This window comes from Tiliqua scincoides, chromosome 1 (assembly GCF_035046505.1).
Source record: "Tiliqua scincoides isolate rTilSci1 chromosome 1, rTilSci1.hap2, whole genome shotgun sequence".
In the NCBI taxonomy this organism is placed as follows: Eukaryota; Metazoa; Chordata; class Lepidosauria; order Squamata; family Scincidae; genus Tiliqua; species Tiliqua scincoides.
Window position 1 is genome coordinate 49,589,784 of NC_089821.1, and position 20,794 is coordinate 49,610,577.

Genomic DNA, 20,794 nt, shown 5'->3' on the forward strand with positions numbered 1-20,794 from the left:
GACTGATGGTATGTGTTGGAGCCACTCTGCACATTATTTATTTAGAAAATTTCAAGGACACTTTTGTATTTAAAAAAAGACCAATGTGGCATATAATAAAATCATGAAAATTTTTTCATGGGCAGGGCAGGGCAGGAGGTCTGGTCTAGAGGGCAGAGCCTCCGTCTGCCTGAAGATAACATCCACAAGGTCGCCGGTTCGAGGCCACCGGCACCGTGCAACCTTGAAGCAGCTGACAAGCTGAAGCTGAGCTATTCCATCTGCTCTGAGCGTGGGAGGATGGAGGCCAGAATGTGAAGCCAGATCGGATTGAAACACCTGAATGTAGTCGTTCTTGAAAGAGAGAACCTTCTTTCAATTGTAAAAATCCCTATTTAATAAGGGATTTGGATAAGCCTGCCTATGTAAACCGCCTTGAATAAAGTCTTGAATAAAGACCAAGAAAGGCGGTATATAAATACCTGTTGTTGTTGTTGTTGTTGTTATGAAAAATGAAAATGAGAAATAGCAAAGTAAACAACAAGAGAATTAAATAACATATTAAGGGCGCAAACCAAACCTGCGCTGGAGCAGGCAAGCCAGGAGGCTTGCACTGCATCCAACGCAGGTTCGTTGGCTGCAGCAGCTCAGCCAGGGCAAGGGGAAGCTCTTCCCCTTACCCCTGGGTAAGGGCTGCTCGCCCCAACGGGTCTCCTTGGACCTGAGCCACCTCTGCGCCCCGCTCTGTTTTCAGCAGGGACAGGGGTTGGGATCTGGCATAACTGCCGGGCCCCGGCCCCGCCCCTGGCTCCCCGCACTCCCACCCCCAGGGTCACCCATTGCCGCCCTCCCCCACCCAGAAACGCCCCCCTCCTGCCTCCTCCCCACCCCCATGCCTACTTTTGCTGCTTGTGTCGGCGCAGGCACGCTGACAGAAGCAGCGGCAAGGAAGCCGCCGCAGAGGTTTCTGCCGGCCTCCGCACGTCGGCACATCTACATGCGCCGACACAGCTTGCTCCCACAGAGGCGCAAATGTGCTTTACTGCATAAGGCGCAATTAGGATTGCACCCTAAAGCACACAAAGCTGCAATAAAAATTGGGTGCCCTTCAGGGAGAAAGGCGGAATATAAATCTGATAATAAATAAATAAAAACAATTGGATCTAAACCCCGAGGAAAAGAAAAAGAAGCCTTCACCTGTCATCTAAGAGTTGCTGGTGCATCTGAAGTGTGTTCTGTAGAATAGCAGGATATGATCAAACAGTACTTTAAAGTATGCTTATGTTCTGCCATTTTGTACAACTAAAAAGTTGACACTTATTTTAGAGGCAGCACACATGTTCTTCTGTAGATATTTACCATATATATATATGCGCAAAGGAGTGAATATGAACAGACAGCATCTGAATCTTATTCCATCAGTGCTGTGTGTCTCTTCATTGGAGTGGAAGAGTGTAAAAAGAATCTGGAAATAGGTCACCTTTTATCAAACAACACCAGCAGCCTGTAACAAGATACTGCACTTTCTTGACACTGCAATTTATTAGCTGCTGTCCTATTAATTAAGAATGCAAATATTTATCCAAACAGCCTGTGTAATATCTAGATCATTTGGATAAGAAGAACTTCTTAATAATAATAAAAGCTGTTGCAGGAATTCCGTGGATTTAGATTGATAGTAGTCTACTACATGAGGGACGGACAACAAATTTTGATAAATTGGCGTTTGAAAAGTCTGATTTATCAACTAAACACTAAGGGCACAATCCTATCCTGCACTGGAACAGGCAAACCAAGAAGCTTGCACTGTATCCAGCGCAGGATAGGGGCAATAAGCAGCTCAGCCAGGGGCAAGGGGAAACATTTCCCCTTACCTCCAGGTAAGGGCCCTTGGCCCCTATGGGTCTCCTCGAACTTGCGCCACCTCTTGAAGTGGCACAAGTCCAAGGAGAGTGGAGCAGCTTGAAGCCGCTCCGTTCTCCCCAGGAATGGGGGTTGGGATCTGGCATAACTGCACACCACAGAGGCCTTCAAAGGGAAGTTTGTTCCCTTACCTCAGGGCTGCATTGGTGCTGGAAAGTTGGATAGAATTGGGCCCTTCAGTTCAGAGTATAAGATGAGACTTTAAAAAGGATGTGAGATAAAGATAAGCCTATGAGTACCTCATATGATGTACATTTTCTTAAGCAGCGGGTTTCCAGAAGGGAGATTATGTTCCATTGCTGAGGTGTCCTACAATGTACTTTGTTTTCTTAACCATGAATTCTAAGTTCCATTCCTTACCCAGATACATGGCCCAACCCTATGGTCTTTCTGCACCAGTGGAGCATGTGCTCGTCCGGCACATTCTGTCACAAAACTACCATAACACAATTAGTGACAATACACCTACAAGTAATACCGTTGTGAAGGCCAGAGCCTTCCTGCTGGTGCTGCCATTTGGAGCTTTGCCCACTGAAGCACGTAAGACCAGCATAGGGGTGGGGTGGGGGGCAGGGAGGGATGTAATGGAGCAGGGGTGGGGAGTGGGCTGATTAGGCCCAGGAGGGAGCAGGATTGGTGGCACTAGCACATGCCGCATCCTATCCCGCTTCCCAGACCTGCTCCCCCAACACGAATCAATGCGGACTTGCATCAGCTATATAGCTGATGGAGGTCTAAGTTGACATGTTCTGGCTGCTGGGGCTTACCCTGGAGCAAGGGGACAAATGTCTCCTACCTTGAGGAGACCTCCACCAGTCGCCCCTGTGGGATGCAGCGGAAGCCACCCCAGCACCGCTGCATCGGCGCAGGGGAACACAGGTAGGATTGGATGAATAATTATATATAATAATGGGAGAGGAGAAGATATTCATTTTTATTTATTTAAGAAATTTATATCCTATTTATATTTCGCATGCTGAAGCAAATGCTCAAAGCGGCTTATGTAGCTTTATGATAAAGTACGTACAGAGTATCACAGCAGGTAGAAAAATAATCAAAGCATTAAAACGTTAATTTTAAACATTTCATATTGAAACATAAACCAAAGCAGAGAAAAAGCTAACAAATGGGGAACAAATTAGTCCAGGGAAGCAGTCAAGTCACAGAGGCATTTCAGAGGCACCAAGAGCAAATTTCCACTCAGCAACCAAATACCAGACACAACAGGTAAGTTTTGAACCCTTGTCTAAAAGCCAGGAGAGAGGGAGTAGTTCTCAATTCCCCTGGACGGGAATTCTATAGTTGTGGTGCCACTACAGAGAAGGGTTGCCCCCAAGCAATTGGGACAGAGCACTTGCCCCCTTTCGTTTGGGACAGGCGGCCCTTGTAGATGTTTACAGCACTTGAACTTAAGAGATCTTATTCACATTATTACAAGGAGGAGTCCTCTGGCGTGTGCTTGAATTGAAATCCTTTCTTTTGAAACACTATCTTTTCATTTACTGTTGTCCTGTGTTGCTGTTGCGTCGCAGTTTATTGTGTTTTCTTTCTAATGATAGAAAGGCATCGCTATTTCTGATCCTAGAACTCAGTGATATTTTGCCACATTACTATGGCAATTCATCTGTTTGTCTCGGACACGTGAACTGTGGCTGACTTGTAAAAAGGCGCATTCTATTCAGGTTTAAAACGCACTTGCAGGCCATGATTTTATTAGGAGCATGTTTACTATAGCTACTTCTCAACATTTTAGGGCCAGCGGTAGAGGTGCTGAACCAGTAATGTTAATCTCTAGGTGACTTATAATTTATATTAGATGCATGAGGTAGTAATGGGGAAAAGGGGTAGAGAACAGCAGATCCAACAGGAAAAGTCAGATGATCATTAAAAAAATAACGTCAAGTTAAACAAAATGAAGCTGAGTTGCTCATCTGTCCCAGTATCACCTACAACTGGATGTAGCTCTTCAAAAGTTTTGGAGATCTTTTAACCAGCTCTGCTAACAGATTTGTCTGTCTACCATTCTGTTTATTTATATTGCCTGCCTTTCACTGGAAGGTCTCAAGGCAGTTTAATTGGAAATGAGCTTCTAGGCTGTGACTAAGGGTTTTCAAGTGGGAGAGGAAAGAAGCCTGATTAAAAACTGGAACATATTATGAAGTGTCATGGGGGTGCTTCCCAAAATGTCCTCTCTGTGATGAATCATCCCTGTCCTGTTTGTAAGGACATCTTTTGCATGGACCATATTTTCAGTTTCCATAGTTCTACTCCACATTCCCAGTGGTCACTGGAAAAAGCATGTCCTCATGACTACTCTGTTCACCACATGGATAACTGAGCCTCAGCTCTCCATGAAGTGAATTTCTCTTGCTCGTGACTGGGGCAGAAATATGAGTAATTTGCCCCAGGAAAGCCTTTTCCAGGAACATTCCATGTGGAATTCCATTATGAGCATTCGCCCTCGAATAGAGGCAGGGAGGCAGTTTCAGCTGTACCCAGAAGCATCATGGCAGTATGCACAGAAGTGGGAGTGAGAGAAGGCAGCCAAAGGAGCTGACAAGATATAATTTTGAAAGATCGCCTGGTGAAGAAAGTGAATTGGAACAAAGAAGCAGAAATCTAAAGTGCTTTTACGGCCGGCCGGCCATATTTGTCATCAGACTTACTCACTGCGCCATAATTTTAGACAAAGTACCAAATCTTGGGCCATCGATTTGGAAGTGCCTCAGCCCTGCAAAACAGAGAAGTCTAAATAAAAGGCCACCTTCAACAGCAACACACCCATAAGCATGCTTCTTTCTTATTCCATTTTCTCCCATCAATTCATTCGTATTCACTGCTGGTCCTCTGTGCCAATTAGCTTTAATTTTTACTATACACAATGACATCAACAGCCAATGAGATTGGAGGTTTGCAGGATTTTAGTGTGCCTATAAACTACAGAAAATTGTCCTTGGCTAAACTCCTGCTTTCAGATTGGCTGACGACAATAGACATGGTTAAGTTCAGGGTAAGAGCCATTAAGCATAATTACTACCACAGGGTAAAAGTTTAATTGTGTTAAATTTTAAATCTGCATAGCCTAAGCTTATTTACAAGCTGGATTGGCCCTCCTGTTACATAAGGGAAAATAAATCTGTACTTAAAAATTTGCTGCTTGCCAACTTTTATTTTACAAAAAGTTTTTAAAAAGCTGATAAAAGCCTCCCTTGTCTCTGACTCATTCTTTCCTGCACAGATCATGCTACCTAAGTATTGAGGTTCTTATGATATACCGCACTAATATGTCTGAGCCTTTTGTTGGTCTGAGTGACAAGATTGTATTTCCTATGAAAGACGGGTCACAGGGATGGAAATGTTTTTTCCCCCCTTTGTTTTGATTTTTTTTTTTTTTTTTTTTTGTAAATTTAAGCCATGAGGATTTTTATTACTGAAAGAAATTTGAACACATATACCCCCTCTCCCTGCCACCTCTAATATGCCATGATAGTTCCTCTAGGGAAGGAACACAACTGGTCATGTTACAAAATAAATGCATTTACTGGCAGAAAATATATCTTGTTTTTCAAGGGTATATAAATCAGGGAAGACAACCCTCTAACTCCGTTTGGAAAACATACGGATGACCTTTCCATCATTGCAAAGCAGTGGCACTATGGCAATTGTATGGACACTTCCCTAAACACATTTTTGAAATAGAGTAGAAAAACCCAAGGGGAAGAAGCAGCCCATTGACAAGAATACAGTATTTACTTATTTTTAGATTTGTAAGTTGCTTTTCATTTAACGGTCTCAAAGCCACTAGCAACATACTTAAAACGCGCATACATACACGCATATGCAATAATAACAATAAAACCAAAGCAAAAAGAACATAAAAAAGCAAATTAAAGATTTATCCCAATGGTGTGACAAAACAGGCAAATTTTCAAAAGTTTAGAAGAGATGCGGCCATGGATGCCTCCCAGGGAAAGGCATTTCAGAACCTGGGGACTGCCAGTTCGGACAGCCCACACAGGAATGGAGCATAAGACTGGCCTTGCTTGAGCCGAACAAAGTCTGTCTACTCCTGCGCTCTGTTTCCAGCTGTGACCAGCTGCTCCCTCTCACAACACCCAGCCTTGCTCACACTCATTCTCCCAGCTTACTTGAGGATGACATTCATTGTTTGCAGCAGACAGGTGGGGGCCGTTCCTGCTCCCCAGGTGAAGAATATACCACCCACATTGGCCCCTGAAGAGGGGTTGCTTCCAGGGGTTCTGGGGGGCTCCTGGAACACCCCTTTGGCTTCTGGAAGTTGCAGCAACCTGAGAGTCTGCTTTGTAAAATGTAGAGCAACTCTTCTTTGTAAAATCACAACACAACTCTTGATTTTCAAAGTGGACTTTGAGGCTGCCATGAGTCCCACAGTGGCCATGAAGTGGATGGGCAAAGTCCCTCAGAGGACATGGGTCCCTTACATGTGCCCTGGTATATCTCTGACGCTGCCACGGACTACTGTGAATCAGGAGCAATTAATTGGGAACAATTCCAGAGGGCCTGTTCTAGAATTACAGCAAAGACACAGCTGCCCAGAACATGCCGTATCTCTCCCTTAGCTCCTGGAGCCGTTTTTGACAGCTCAACCTGTATTTCTCAACTGCTCTTTGAACATCACTGTGCATTTAAAAATGCGAGCAGCTACGCCATTCAACCACTTTCCTTGACAAGCCAGTCTTGAAAGTGCTAGAGTGAGTGAGAACTGTCTGTATACCAAAGAGTGGAAAGGAATGTTCGAGGCAGAGAACAAGATTAGCACACAGACTGGCTGGGAGCTATATTTGTTACAGACATTAAAAAGCAACATGATTTCAACTGGACAGAACATAAGCCTTAAATCTTATGCAAACATTCAAAGCTGTTTAACACTGTCTTACCCCCAAAGCCCCTAGAAGGAGGCAGGTGAATCCAGTACCAAATACATTTTTCATGTTCCTTAAGCTGACTGTTTAAATAGTTAAGTGAACATCTGTCCAAACTTCCCATCATTTCCATTTAGAGAAGCCGCTAATTCAAAGGGTGACGAATAGTGCCTCTTTAACAATGCAGATGGTGCTGTCTGGGGCCCCTTTATTTTGTTTAATCTAGATTGAGCTCCACACAACTCTGATGCTAATGAATAATGGATTTTTTTTTAATGTTCGCACATGGAGTGGCACTGCACTCCGAACAAATCTAGGATTAGTTTGCTTCTAATTTCCTCATTCGGATATACAGTAGTAAGTTGTTTTTTTATGGTAACTGATGTAGATATTTTAAAGATCAGAGGGGTAACATTCAGATTTTAATGATGAAAGCCACTTGTCAAGTTGGTCATTTGGAAAACAGACCACATTAATGTAAAAATAGCCACAATATGCTGGCAACCTCCTTTTTTAATGCAGTTTAAGAGAGCTGCAGCTATCAGTGATATGCTGTGTATTTTTCCAGCAAAATTAACAGAAATACAGATTTGCTACTTTTAAGCAAGCTTACTGTACATTTCCTCCCCATTTGTCCCTGTGTACTGGGCAGACACTTTTTGGTGGTGTTCTTCTCATATTTAACCAGGGGAAAGCAACTGCCCTCTTCACCGCAGCATAGCATTATTTTTCGTCACTGTTTGCTGGTGTTTGTTCCGTATCTTTTCAGATTGTGAACACCTTGTGGTGGCTAATAGCTTGAGTTAAAACAACATTAAAAAATAAATGAAATGAAATGAAAAAATGAAAAAAATAAATTAAAACAAATTAAACAGTACAGGTAAATGCAGTAGCCAATTCCATTAAAAATATCTCATTAAAGCAGCTGGTCTCAACAGATGTTAAAATTCAGGCAGTCAGGACAAATTTTGCCTGATATCTAAAAGATAATAATGATGGTGCCAGGAAAATTTGCCTGCAGAGGGAGTTCCACAGCAGAGGCACTACCACTGAAAAGGTTCTGTGGCCCATGGTCAATTGCCTAACTACTGAAGCAGAGGACATCCAGAGAAGGGCCTCTCTCTGCTATCTACTATCTACTGAACAGCAGATTCCTAAGGGGGAAGGTGGTCCTTTGCACCGGTGGAACATGTGTCCTGCCAGCCCTTGCTGCCGTAAAAGCACTAGAAAGTGTTTTGTAGAAGCGTAGGCAGACTGTGCTCTCTAGCGCCACCTGCAATTCTGTGGCTTGTGCAATTCTCTTGGCAAGTGTTTGGGCAAGAGAGAAGGCAGTACCTTGCTGTGGGTTGTGCTGAAGGTTGCTTCCTTTCATGTAGCAACAGCACAGCACATTCCTACCCCTTTTTCAGCACAGCACATTGTAAAGAATGGAGGACAGTTGCTGTTTTCAAGGAGGCTGACCTTTTTTCTAGGTCCTGACATATTGTCAAAATGGGGGAGGCTTTACAAAACCCACCAGCAGGTTTTATAAAGGGTGGGTGGGTTTTGTAAAGTGTTTTATATAACCCACCAGCAGCAGCATTTTGTCTCAACCCTACTAAGCAGTTGGAACCACTGACAAAGCTGCAGTCACAATCTGGTTCTTCAGAGTCTGACATAGATAATCTAACTTTGTTTGGGAGGGAGAAAAGGGCATCCAACAGACCCCTGGTTCCAAGAATAGGCTGTGCGGACTGTTACTTTCACAAGGATGATTAATTTATTTTAGACTGTTTTTCCTTTGACCTCGTGGTAACTTTTTTCAGTCACCTCATGGTGAGAGCGTGTGGAAGTGGGTCATCAGAAGGTTCCCAAGCATACTGTAAGCATGGTACTCCAGAAGCAGATAAAACATGATTTTTGAGGCCCTGTGTACTGTGAAAGATATTCTGCGTTCAGCTATAAAGGGAACATGGAGGTGTCACACAGTGGATGAGAAGCTGGGTTCAGATCTGAACCCAAGCATCATCTCTGCCATAGATTTCTTGTGTGACCTTCAGCAAGCCACAGTATCAATTCCCCATTTGTAATAAGAGAACATTCGTGAGCCACATCACCAGGCTGTGAAGGCACCCAGAAGGGTGAAGAAAACAAAGATGGCATGTAGTTTTGCAAAATTAAAATGATAAATATGAGCAGCAGTAGAAAATGAATGAAGGCAAGAATGCTGCTGCTTACCAAGACATTCTTCTTGCTCTGTTTATGCATCCTCTGCATTAGATCTGTTAACTGTGATGTTAACAGACCCAGTGTATTCTAGTTACAAGGTGCAGGTGATTGGATCGTACAGAAAGTAGATTCTGGTGAGGCAAGTTATTGAAAGACTGCAGATATACTCCGTTTGGTTGGCTTAGTTAGTATCTTGCTCAAGTGACCTGGTGCCTTCTGAAGAATCTACCTGTGTGGCTCACATGGCTTAAGCAACGTCCTGTGCCAAAGGACCCCCCACTCCCATGGCTTCTGGTTTGTTTGGTTGCCACTGAGTTGTTTCTTGGGCATTATCAAATACATGTGTAACATCCACAATGGGGATTTGGACATATGAGCAGGGATTTAGGTGCAGTGGCTCATGACACATATTAGTAGATTGACACTGAATAAGAATGAGAGAGATGGGCAGCCCAATCCTAACTTAATCCCTGCTCAGTGCTGCAGCGGCACTGGTTCTGCTGCATCCATTGGGGACTTTTGGGTGCTGCAGGTGTCCTAGGGATAAGGGGACATTTGTCCCCTTGCCTAGGGGTAAGCACCAGCAGCTGCAGCAGATCAACCTGGATCTGTACAAGCTCTATAGTTGGTGCAAGTCCACCTTGATCCATGCAGGTGGATCAGACCTTAGAAAAGGTTTTGGATAAAGGGCACACCAGTGCCACCAATCCCACCCATCCCCATGACCATTGCTGCCCTTCCCATTCCATGCCCTCCCCGTCCCCTGCACTTCTTACTTAGTCCAGTGGGTGTCCCTGTGCCATCCTGCAGGTGCGCCAGCTAGTAGCACTGTTACAAAGCACTTTGTGGTACTCTTCTGACAGCACATGCAGAATGCGTGTTCCACAAGCACAGTGCTTCAATAGGATTGGGCCAAAAGCCATGGGTGCAACGCCATACAATATTATTGGGAGATAAATATACAATAAGAAGGGAGAATCAGAAAACATATAATGCAGTACGCACACACGGGGGGAGGAGAGAGAGAGAGCTCTAAGTAGTAGTGGTAGCTAGGCACGACAAGAACAATAGGAGAACAGGAGGAGGGATTCATAAACTTAAATTGGAGGAGGGAGAGCAAAAAAAAAGAGGGCGTGAAATAGGACATTTATGGGGTGATGTTAGTTTCTAGGAAAATGAGGAAAATTGTGCAGAGGGGATACTGGTGTAGAGGAGAGGGAGAGAGGTGGGGGAGAAAGGGGAAAACAACTAGGAAAATCCAGGTGTTCCATGCCTGGCATGAGACCATGGTTGAAGTTCACTGTAGTTTACAACCAGGGCTACAAGAAAGGTGAGCTCCTAGGTGAGCCCTAAAACCCTTCACTCGCTTGTGATTGCATTTGTCTCTTCTACCATACAATCACTTGTAATACACCAATCCCTCTGGGATGGGGGATTATGGTGGTGCAGCAAATATAGATCCCATTTAGGCAAAAGTTGTAAAGTGGTCCACTGCTCAATGGTCTTGTTGGATTGGTTAAGGGAAAACATAATTGCTCAAGGTCTGAGGCTAATCTCCAAGTCTCCTCATTAGCAACAGTAGACCCATTAGAAGAATATAAACCAGAAATGGAGTCGGATGAAAAGAAATCAGATGATTTAGGAACAACAGATGAATCAGAGAGGGAAGAACCTAGAAGACCAAGTAAGAGGCGCTCACCAATAGCAACAAGAAAAAGACAAAAAGAGAGGAAGGCCAGTAAAAAGAAATGTGATGACTAATGAATAGGGCATTGTTGGTGAATAAAAATCAGGAGAAGTTTTTGTGGCTTCAGATGAAGAAGAAAAAAGTGTTGCTATTTATGTTAAAGAAAGATTGAGAACAAAATTAATATATGCATTATAAGATGGACTATTGGACTTTGAGATGTAAGAAGAAACAGTAAAACAATGCATGATAAAATGGGGGTAAAATATAGGCCATAATATTATAATAGATCAATGGGAACAGATTTGGAAGCATAATTTAAAAAATTTACTAGAGCAACAAATTTTATATTATTTTAGATATTATAGAAAAAGTAAATGATGTACACTTAGTTATTCTGATTTTAACTGTAGTGAGGATCTTATATGTTAGATAATGGAAGGATTCTAAAATACTAATGAAAAATGAATTAATAGAGAAAATAATGAATATGACAGAAATGGACAGACTTTTAGAAGTTTTGGATTAACAACGAAAACCGACACAAACTGAGCAAGGGAAAAAACCCTTTTATGCTTGGTTGAAAATGAAGTTTTAGAAATATATGATAGGGCATTTAGATGATTGTATTACACATATATTATATTTGATATGATAGGATACATGTATGATGAATGAAAAATGATATTAAGAGGTAAATTTAGAAGAGGAATTGATCAAGATACATAATGATTTATTAGTTTTAGTGATATATGATAATGATATATGATTTCCTGCACCCTTTGTGTTTTTTGTGTAGTGAAGTGTGTTATGTTTTTTGTGTTATGTGTTATGTGTATTTGTTGATAGTTGCTTTTTGGGGGGGGGGAGAAGAAAAGAAAAAAAGCAACAGTAGACCCAAAGAGCCCCATGCTCACACACTAACAACAATCAAGCCAAACCAAGAAGGATGGGATACAAACACTAAGGACCCAATCCTATCCAACTTTTCAGCATTGATGTAGCTGCAGTGTAGTCCTCCATAACTGCCCCACCACCACAGAATGTAGTGCACAACCCATTGGCCTGGCTGCATCAGTACTGGAAAGTTGAATAGGATTGGGCCCTAAGTATGTCATCAGTTTGACTACAGATGACACAGATGACAGCTCATATTGGGGCTAGTAGTCATACTAGCTCATATCTTACTCATACCTGCTGGGATAATGATGCAGCGGTCACAGAGCTATTGTCCAATACACAATGATTTCACAGTTCAGAGGTTGTGGGCTTCCCTTAGGCAGTCGTTGGTCTATACTGGGAAACAGGATGCTGGTCTATATGGACTTTTGGCCTCATCCAGAAGGGTTTCTGTTTAGCTTGCTCACTGTCTTCTTATTTTTTGGAGGAGGTGGAAGATATCTTTGTTCCACTAGACATTCTCAGACTGTTTTTGATTGTTCTTTGTCTTTTGATGTTATGGATAGTGTGTTTTGCTGCTTCTGTTTTACGATTTTTATATTGCTGTATGTTTTTAACCGTTTGTTGTGAACCACTTTGGATCACTGCAGACAGGCAAGAAAAATAAATAACAATAGTTGCCCCTAACTCTTACTTCGGCATCAAAGTGCAGCATCAAAGTCTGTTGACTTTGTGTCTCCTCAGAAACAAGGCTAGAATGGATTAGCAACACCCTCTTACAAAATTGGAACAAGAGGTGTTGAATCTTATGGCTGAATATATGGAACTGGCATGTGTTGCACACGGTCTTCCACATAACTCTGTGGAAAAATACCATAAATCAATTTGTTGTGCTAATAAAGTTATTCATTGCATACATTTATTGTTCATATAAAACTGAATTTAACTGTGCTGTATGTGAGCTGCTTTATGAGAATCTGACCATCTAGCTCAACACTGTTATCTTAAACTTGGCTATGGCTTTCCAGGATCTCAGGCAAAAGTGATTGCCAGCTGTGCTTCCTGACGTTTTTAGCTAGAACTAGTGTGAACCCAGGATCTTCTGCATGTGAAGCATTTCCTCTACCATCAAGCTCTGGTCCCCTCCCCATACTGCATGCTCACCAATAGATTCCTGCCTCTGATGAGAACTCTTCTGATGCTTTCTCCATGGTCTGGCAGTGGTGCATTGATCTTCAGCAACGAGCACAAGGGCCTGGAAGAGCAAGTCATACAACTTTGAGTGTCATGCTGTGAGAGCAGCCAGTATCTGGGGAGGGAGATAGCAAAGGCTTAGATGAAATTGGCAGAGTTTCCACATCGACATGAAAGCTATCTCCAGAGACCAGCAGGATGATGTGGAATCATTTGATGCAGAGGTAGATCTCATCTCATAGAGTTGGAAGGGACCTACAAGATCATGAAGTCCAACTCTTGCCAATGCAGGCTGCTCACAAATACAACATGCCCAAGAAATGGTTCTCCAATCTTTATTTAGGAGAATGGAGAGGAGAAGCTATTCTCTTCACATTTCTTTTTGCCAAAAAGCATTTCCAGGTTGATATCCTACTTAAGATGGCATCATCACCATCACCACTCTTCTTACATGGAGAATGTACTTCAATTTCTTATGAACATTGTTTACTTGAAGTCAGCACATGGGTGTTAATGTGCTGTGTAGCTCTTGTGAATGCCTCAGTATAAGCTCACTCTACAACTCAATAATGAACTGGAATATTGTTAAGAATTTGTTTGAATCAAGATATGGTAAAGTGTGGTGTGGGTCCATTCGTAGAACCTGTTCTGCACACAAAACATCAACTTCCATTTCCAGGTTACCACTCAAAGCCCAATCCTATCCCCCACCACATTACATTATGCAGCCAGACTGCCAGAGCATGCACTGCATGCTGTTCTGGGAGGGGTAACCAAATGGCCTGGGACAGGTAAGTTAAAAAATATTGTACTTGCCTCTCTATAGAATGCCTGGCCATCAATGGGTCTCCTTGGATCTACACCAGCTATTTTGCTGGGGGGTGCATGTGTCAAGCTAGGAAAACAGGGAAAGGATCCTGTATGAGCTGCTTCCTCTAAGATCCATCCCCTCCTGCCCTCCCCACTCCCAGCCCTGAACTGGCCACAACCTGTCCCTGCCAGCACTTAACCTGCTGGAATGCAGGCTGAGGGCCCAATCCTATCCAACTTCTAGCACCAATGCAGCCGCAGTGCAACCCCAAGGTAAAGGAACAAACATCCCCTTACATTGAGGAGGCATCCATGATTGCCCTCATACAGCGGGATGCATTGTGCACCCCACTAGCATGGATGCATCAGTGCTGGCAAGTTGGACAGGATTGGGCCCTGAGTCAGTGTCTTGTAGGCACCCAGAGCCTCTAGCCATTTCCACTGGTAGTTGTGACACGCATGAGAATGGCACGACATTTATGGCACCACTGTGAGATCTACCATTGTAAATGCCCAGTAAGAATGCACTGTAACTAGGAGAGGGGCCTTTAGGGCCGCATCAAATTTATACCAAGTGATTTGGCTCCAGGGACACGTTTGAATTGGCTCCAAATTTGACTGGTTGCTGCTAAAAGAAGTCCTTTAAAAACAAAGCCATGATAGGGCATCATCTTTGCTCCTTTTCCATTTATTTACTATGCTGCTCATATTAAACCCATGGTGTCCAACTCCACTCCTGTCTTCACTACACCTCATAGGCAGCTTGCTGCTTACAGAGATCACATGCGCGGAATGATGTGCCGAGTCCTTCCAAAAAATGTGTCCTGCACATTTTCTCTTGAAAGCTATCTTAATTGGTAGGAATTAATGAAGGAATGGCAAGTTAGCAAGTGGAGGGATTGCTAAAGAGGCCTGTAAAGCTGGTCTGCTAAGACACTCTTAATTTGCATTGAAAAGATTAGGCTGTTTTGTCGGAAATTTTGTGAGCCCCCAAATAGCACTCTTATGCATGTGTTTTAATGCGTTTTGTTTTTTTCCCCCCCATTAAGCAGTAAATTAGCTGGAGGCTCAGAAACTTTGTCTCTGTGCAGTTCCAGCCCACATTCCCACACACTGGCTGGTCAGCAAAATGGGGACTGCAACTTCTCTTTATTGGTGCAATACAGTATTTGATACTGCTAATTACACTTAATTAGTCCTTCCGCCATTTAATTAAAACAGCTTCTAATGATTGTGCTTCTTTGGCAGGCTCTTTGGGACCACTGGGAATTGCGCTGCCTGCAGTAAGCTGATCCCTGCCTTTGAGATGGTGATGAGGGCCAGAGATAATGTTTACCATTTGGACTGCTTTGCCTGCCAGCTTTGCAACCAGAGGTGAGGACATGGGGCGTTTACATGAATTAAAAAAAACAAAAAAACAGGCAAGTGATTTTTTTTTCTTCCCTGCGGAACAGGAAATCTGGTTCACTGTTTGATCTCCAGCATCTTCTCCCAGGCCCTGTTAATTGGAGTCTTCTCCCTGCAGGCCGCTGACTTAAAGTGCAGCAACAGTCAGAGGCTGGACTGTGGAAGGGATAAAAAAAAAGGGTGCTGCTATATAGGCCAGCAGGTGGTGTGAAATGGCACCCAGGCAATTGAATGAATAGCTTCAAAGTCAAGCTTCTGGTCGGTCTGCTGCACATCCATTGATATGAGGGTCGCTTGGGATAAATACTTTTAAATCACGGTTGCTTAAGTCAGGCATCTGACAAGCTTGGAGGTTGGGATGAGGCAAAGGAAATCCACTAGTCTAGATAATCCCTTATCAAGTCTCAGAAGCGCACCTGTCCACTTGCTGCACAGTCAGCGAGATCTGTTCACAACCGAACTTGAAGTGGAACTTGTGTCACATATGCCTTAAAAGCAGACAATTATTGGCAAGGCTTTATAATGAAGGGCAGAATAGCAGTTCTTGGTGTGTCTCGTATCGCCGTAGCACTGAAGTGCATCACAACTTTTAATGTGCTATAGCTGGTTTGTCTCTTGTGCAAAGATATTGGGATGAATGACTGTTTTTAGGCTTGATTTACATATGGAAAACTGAGGCCTGGAACTTTTACTCAAGGTGAAAGTTAGACATCATATCCCCTCTTATTTTGGAGGTACAAAACAGATTGCAGCCATGTTTTACAACTACTGTACACACAAAAATAAAACCGAGAAGTCCTGCAAGATTGACAGCCAATTCCTAACTAAGGCCTGTGCTGGTGGAACACACGTTATTTCAGCACAGGCTTCTATGAAAGCATCATAAAATGCTTTACAGCAGTGCAGGGAGTGTCAGAGGCCTCCCAGAGCAGGTAAATCTGCACAGTGGGTGGAACAGAGAGGAGATGGGGTAGGGTGAGCGGATCAGGCCTGGTTAAGGAACAGGTTCAGCGACTGCACATACTGAATCCCATCCCCCTTCCTGAGCCGGATTGACTTGCATGAATCAACACAGACTTGTGCCAGTGATATCACTGGCACAGGTCCAAGTTGACCCATTGCGGCTGCTGGGGCTTACCCGGAGCATTGGGACAAATGTCCCCTTTTTCCGAGAGACCTCCAGCAGCCCAAAATCCCCTGTGGGAATGCAATGTGGCCCATGCCGGCACTGCTGCATCACAGCATGAGGATTCAGTTAAGATTCGTAAGGCTACACTCACACTTTCCTGGAAGTAGGCCCCACTGAACACAATGGGACCTACTTCTAAGTAGACCTGCCTAGGCTAAATACTAACCTAATATATCCCAGTTCCAAATTAATCCCAGTTGCCAAAAGCCCACACAGTCTTGTAGCACTTCTAAAAAGTCTCCAAAGAAGGGAAAATTCCATACATCATTTTATGGTTCAGTCTTCTTTTACCTGCATTAACCTACATTGTATGCTTTTTGCATAAGAAGGATTTCTAAAGAGGAAGAAAAAAATGGTACCTAAACCTTATTATGGTGAAGCTAAGTCAAAATCAGCGCATTCAGGGTAATGCAGAATCAAGATCACATTTTTAAAAATTATAGAGGAAATTCTTGATGCTATGGACATCAGTAAGATTTACGTGCATATAAGTGTGTTTTGTATTAAGAGCCAAATTATGAGCAGCTTCAGACAATACACAATGTTGTGAGAAAAGAAAGTGCAAGTGATTTGCGTTTCTTGCTTTTTTCTTCATCACATTTACATCTTCTTCCTGCAAACAGTAATGCAAACTGCACCAACATGTAAATTAAACTACTGGCGTTTTAAAGAAGCAAGAAGAACAGGAAGCGAGAACCATGCATAGGTCCTTGTTTCCCATACCCTATCAAATGGCTCAGTTGGCCTTTTTCTGGAAGGACCTAGTTGCACATTCTAAAAACACAATATGGTGTGGTTTTATTTAAATAGCTGCCAGGGGAGGGGGGGTGCGCATGCATGAAACAGAGCATGAATTGTGATTTGACTTGTCAGTGCTTAACCCACAGTATAAAAGTTTGGAAATAACACACCAAGTGCATTTGTGCTTGTGACAAACCATTCTGACAACCTGTTGGCCACGTTGCAATAAAAATAATGGCCACTGGTTGTGTGAATTCACTATAACAGACCACGCTGATGCACACACGTTTCACCTTATTCAAAACACTTTATCTCCACAGCCTTTCTTATATGCAAACTCAGTACGTGTCAGCTACTTTTTTTTCTCTTTTTCTTATGGAACAATTTAACTTTTCAGTTGAAAATCAGTATCGGTTCTTCCAACCTAAAACACATTGGACCTAAGAGTAGGGCTAAGAACATCCTGTCATTTGGAATGGCTTTAATGGAAGGGACTGTATCAAACACAAAACTTGCATTATTTGTTTGGAGTATACTTTCTTTTGAAAAGAGTAAAGTACAATAAATCAAGCTGCCCAATTTGATAGGCTATTCCACTGAGGTTATAGTGACATCTAGTGGGTTCAAATGGATATCCCAATTTCTGTGATGACCTTTCTTGGAAAATGCTAGAATGCTGTGGGATCTCAATGGTTCCCCTGATTTTAAATGTGTTTTGGGGGAGTTTTCCCAGTGTAAGGAAGAAAAGAGTCAGTGTGCTGTTGGTACTATGATGGCAATAAGGATAAGAGTCTCCTCTTCACTCTTTTCATTGGATTCTGTGGACAGAGGCTGACTCAAATTATTAAAACATTATGGAAGTCCATTCATATTAAAATTAAAATCCATATTAAAAATTAGGGTTATGCAGACTGCTCCTGAGATATTTTATTTGTCTTAAAGAAATTGGTTTGACTTCCCTTGAATGTTCTCAAATGTTTCTCCACTGGAAGAATGCCAACATCTGCTTCAACATTTCCCTGTTTTGAAATTTCAGTATCAATTAAGTAATTCCAATGATTGGGAAGTAGGGGCCTATGCAAACCAGAATTCTGTCCCACTTTCCAGACTGTACTTCAGTTCATTGCAGCTTTAACAATACAATCATAATCCTGTAAGTATTTGTCTTTGTCCTGGTCCCTTCCTCTATGGATCTCACAGAATGCATGGGCTTATTTATGTTTAACCTCACAGCAGCCCTGTGATGCTGTCCAGACTGAAACAGAATGATTTGGCGAGATCCACAGTGGAAGCTTCCTGGTTCAGCAGCAGGGATTGGAATGCAGCTATCTTCAGTCCTCATCCCACACCCTGGAAATTGTGTCTTATCCACTCTCAGCACCACCAGATGCAATAAGTCCAAGTTTATAAGTAGAACATGTTTCCAGAAGTCAGAAAAGAAAGGGACTGCCATTTCTGGATACTTTGCATCTCTTTCTAAAGTACTAATGAGTACATAGCATGAAAGTTCCTTATAAAGGCGTCCGCCCATATCTGTGAATCCCATATCCACGGTTTCACTTATCTGCGGCTCTCAGCCCGCTATGCGCTCATTATTTATCTGTCTTTCTTTTTAGCACTCTTTGTTTGCAGCCCTTCCTGTTACAGAATGCTGGAGGAGGAACACACAAAGCAGTCAGCCAGAACGCTAGAGGAGGGACACAGCCAGAACGCTAAACAGGAAGCTGTGAGTGTTCTGGCTGACTGCTTCGCGCGCTCCTCTAGCGATCTGTAACAGGAAGGGCTGCAAACAAAGAGCGCTGCAAAGGAATAGATATGAGGAAGCAGTGCCACAGGAAGTACAGGGTTTGCTTTTATATGCGGTTTTGGCACCTGCAGGGGGGAATGGGAATGTATCCCCCATAATTATGGGGGGATGCCTGTATGTGTGAACTATTTTTAATAGAAACTATACCTGTTTTTAGTGGAAACTAAAGCAAAATAGTGGTTTGAATTAATATTACTGATGAAGTTTCAAGTCAAAGGTTTTAGAATTGGCAGTCTTCCTTCCCAGTTTAAATAAACCTTGAAAAGTTTCTTTGTCGTGGAATCGTTTCTTGCTTCCTAAAATACGTCACACAGACAATCAGAAGTTAAACTCATGCTCCATGACTTGTCTGTGCTGTTAGCACACTGTTGTTTTTTAAAGCCACAAACTAAATTACTTCAGCACTCTATTTCCATTAATTATCTTCTGCAGTGCACTGTTAGTGTTACTGTCAGTGTTAACTGTTACTTCTAAAATATTTTCTGGCAATAACTCAGCTGCAATTTGTTGGAGAGGAACTGTGGTGTGTTTGTTATTTAAAAAAAAAAAAGTGCAGCCTAATTTCAGGAATTAGAAGCAGCATTTAAAAGAATCTTAAAAGCTTCTTTTTTTTTAAGTGAAAAGTTATTCATGTAAACATATTGAGTATGAGCCATTTAAATGCCCATTCAATTGTAACACCTTGGATTCATTAGTTTTTTCTATTGGTTTTCTGGAGCTCTGTGGCCTGTCGTTTTTGTCCATGTAACACTGCAACGCTGTATATTGCTTATAGAAGGGACTGTGTCATGGAGAGCTTTTTGAGCACATATGATGATGATCCACCCTCTCTCCATAGAACCTAGAGTGAGTTGTTGATAGTTTCCAGGAATCTCTCATCCACGCAGCTATCGGCTTTGCCAGGGCCAGGCCTGGCAAGGCCCGATGGAGGGCACTCACACAGGGTCCCTCACTCACCAGGCAGCCGTGGCAAGCCACCACAAACTTGTGGTGCTGCACGCAAATCCAAACAGTCCCAGAGGAGGGTGAGCAAGTCCACACTCAGCCACGCATCCCTCCCAGGCTGCCATATGCTGGCTGCAGCAGTGGAATATCTGCCCACTGCCCCAGTGCAGGGGCTCCCAGAGAGTGGGGCCCGGTGTCATGACATAGGTGACATTGCCCTAAGACCAGCCCTGGACTTCACTTCAACTGTAAAGCTTCACCATGTACCTTCAAATCATACTCTGGCAGTTCTCTGGCTGGCCCAAATGTTTTCGGTTGCGGTGCCAGTTTCCTGAAAGCCAAGTTTGCTCTGTTGAATAACTGCTTCAGATGTAAAAAAAAAAAATTTAGAAAAAAGGAAACAAAAATCAAGAGCAGGTTTCCAAAGGGCTTGTTTTTTCCCCACACCTGACAGGCCAGGCACGGACACATATGCAAGCAGGGTAACTGACCATTTACATGGAATGGGGTGTCTGTGCATACCTGTCGTATCTCCATACAGTCCTTCCTCTCTATACAGTGCAAGTTTCTCCTGCAGCCCTACCAAGCTGAGCTGGTGCTTGAAGCAGCATCCAGATTTTCAACCTGCCATTTTCTCTCTGAATTGTACGTACTTTTGCCTAGGCACCTCCCTGTTGTGTTTGCCACCTCTGCCTCCTTGCCCACCTAGGGAGTGGAAGAGAACGTCCTCTTCTGCTCCCAGCCTGCTAACCCAGACTGTTTGGAAGGAGTGACCAGGTGAGCAAAGAGGAGACTGTGGCAGCAAAACCGTCCCAAAACAGCCCACCCCACCTCCTTCCCTCTTGGTCTTTGATGCATGGTCTCTTCCTTGCTCACCCAGTTTTCTTCAAAATGAGGCAATGAGTGAGAAGAGGACTAGACTCCAAGGTGGAATAGCTGGGTTGGCAACAGGCCAGGGGAAGCAGTGAGCAGGTGTGGGTCAATTAGCTGCTTGTGCCAAGCCACCAGTCAGAGCAGCTGCCTCACTGGACCTCACGGCCAGCCCTACATGCTACAGAGCATCAGTAACTTACACTGTATAGTGAAGGATGGCTAGATCAGGA

The 20,794-nt window shown here is 43.2% G+C and overlaps 1 protein-coding gene across 4 annotated transcripts in view; it reads left to right on the forward strand.

Moving 5' to 3' along the window:
- The window catches only part of LMO1 (LIM domain only 1), a 127,113-nt gene that overhangs the window by 99,012 nt on the left and 7,307 nt on the right, over positions 1–20,794 (forward strand). For all 4 annotated transcript variants that reach the window (XM_066631484.1, XM_066631482.1, XM_066631481.1 and 1 more), the window contains exon 3: positions 14,851–14,976. In XM_066631484.1, coding sequence (XP_066487581.1) covers positions 14,851–14,976 — 126 coding nt within the window. The remainder of the gene's footprint in view (positions 1–14,850; positions 14,977–20,794) is intronic.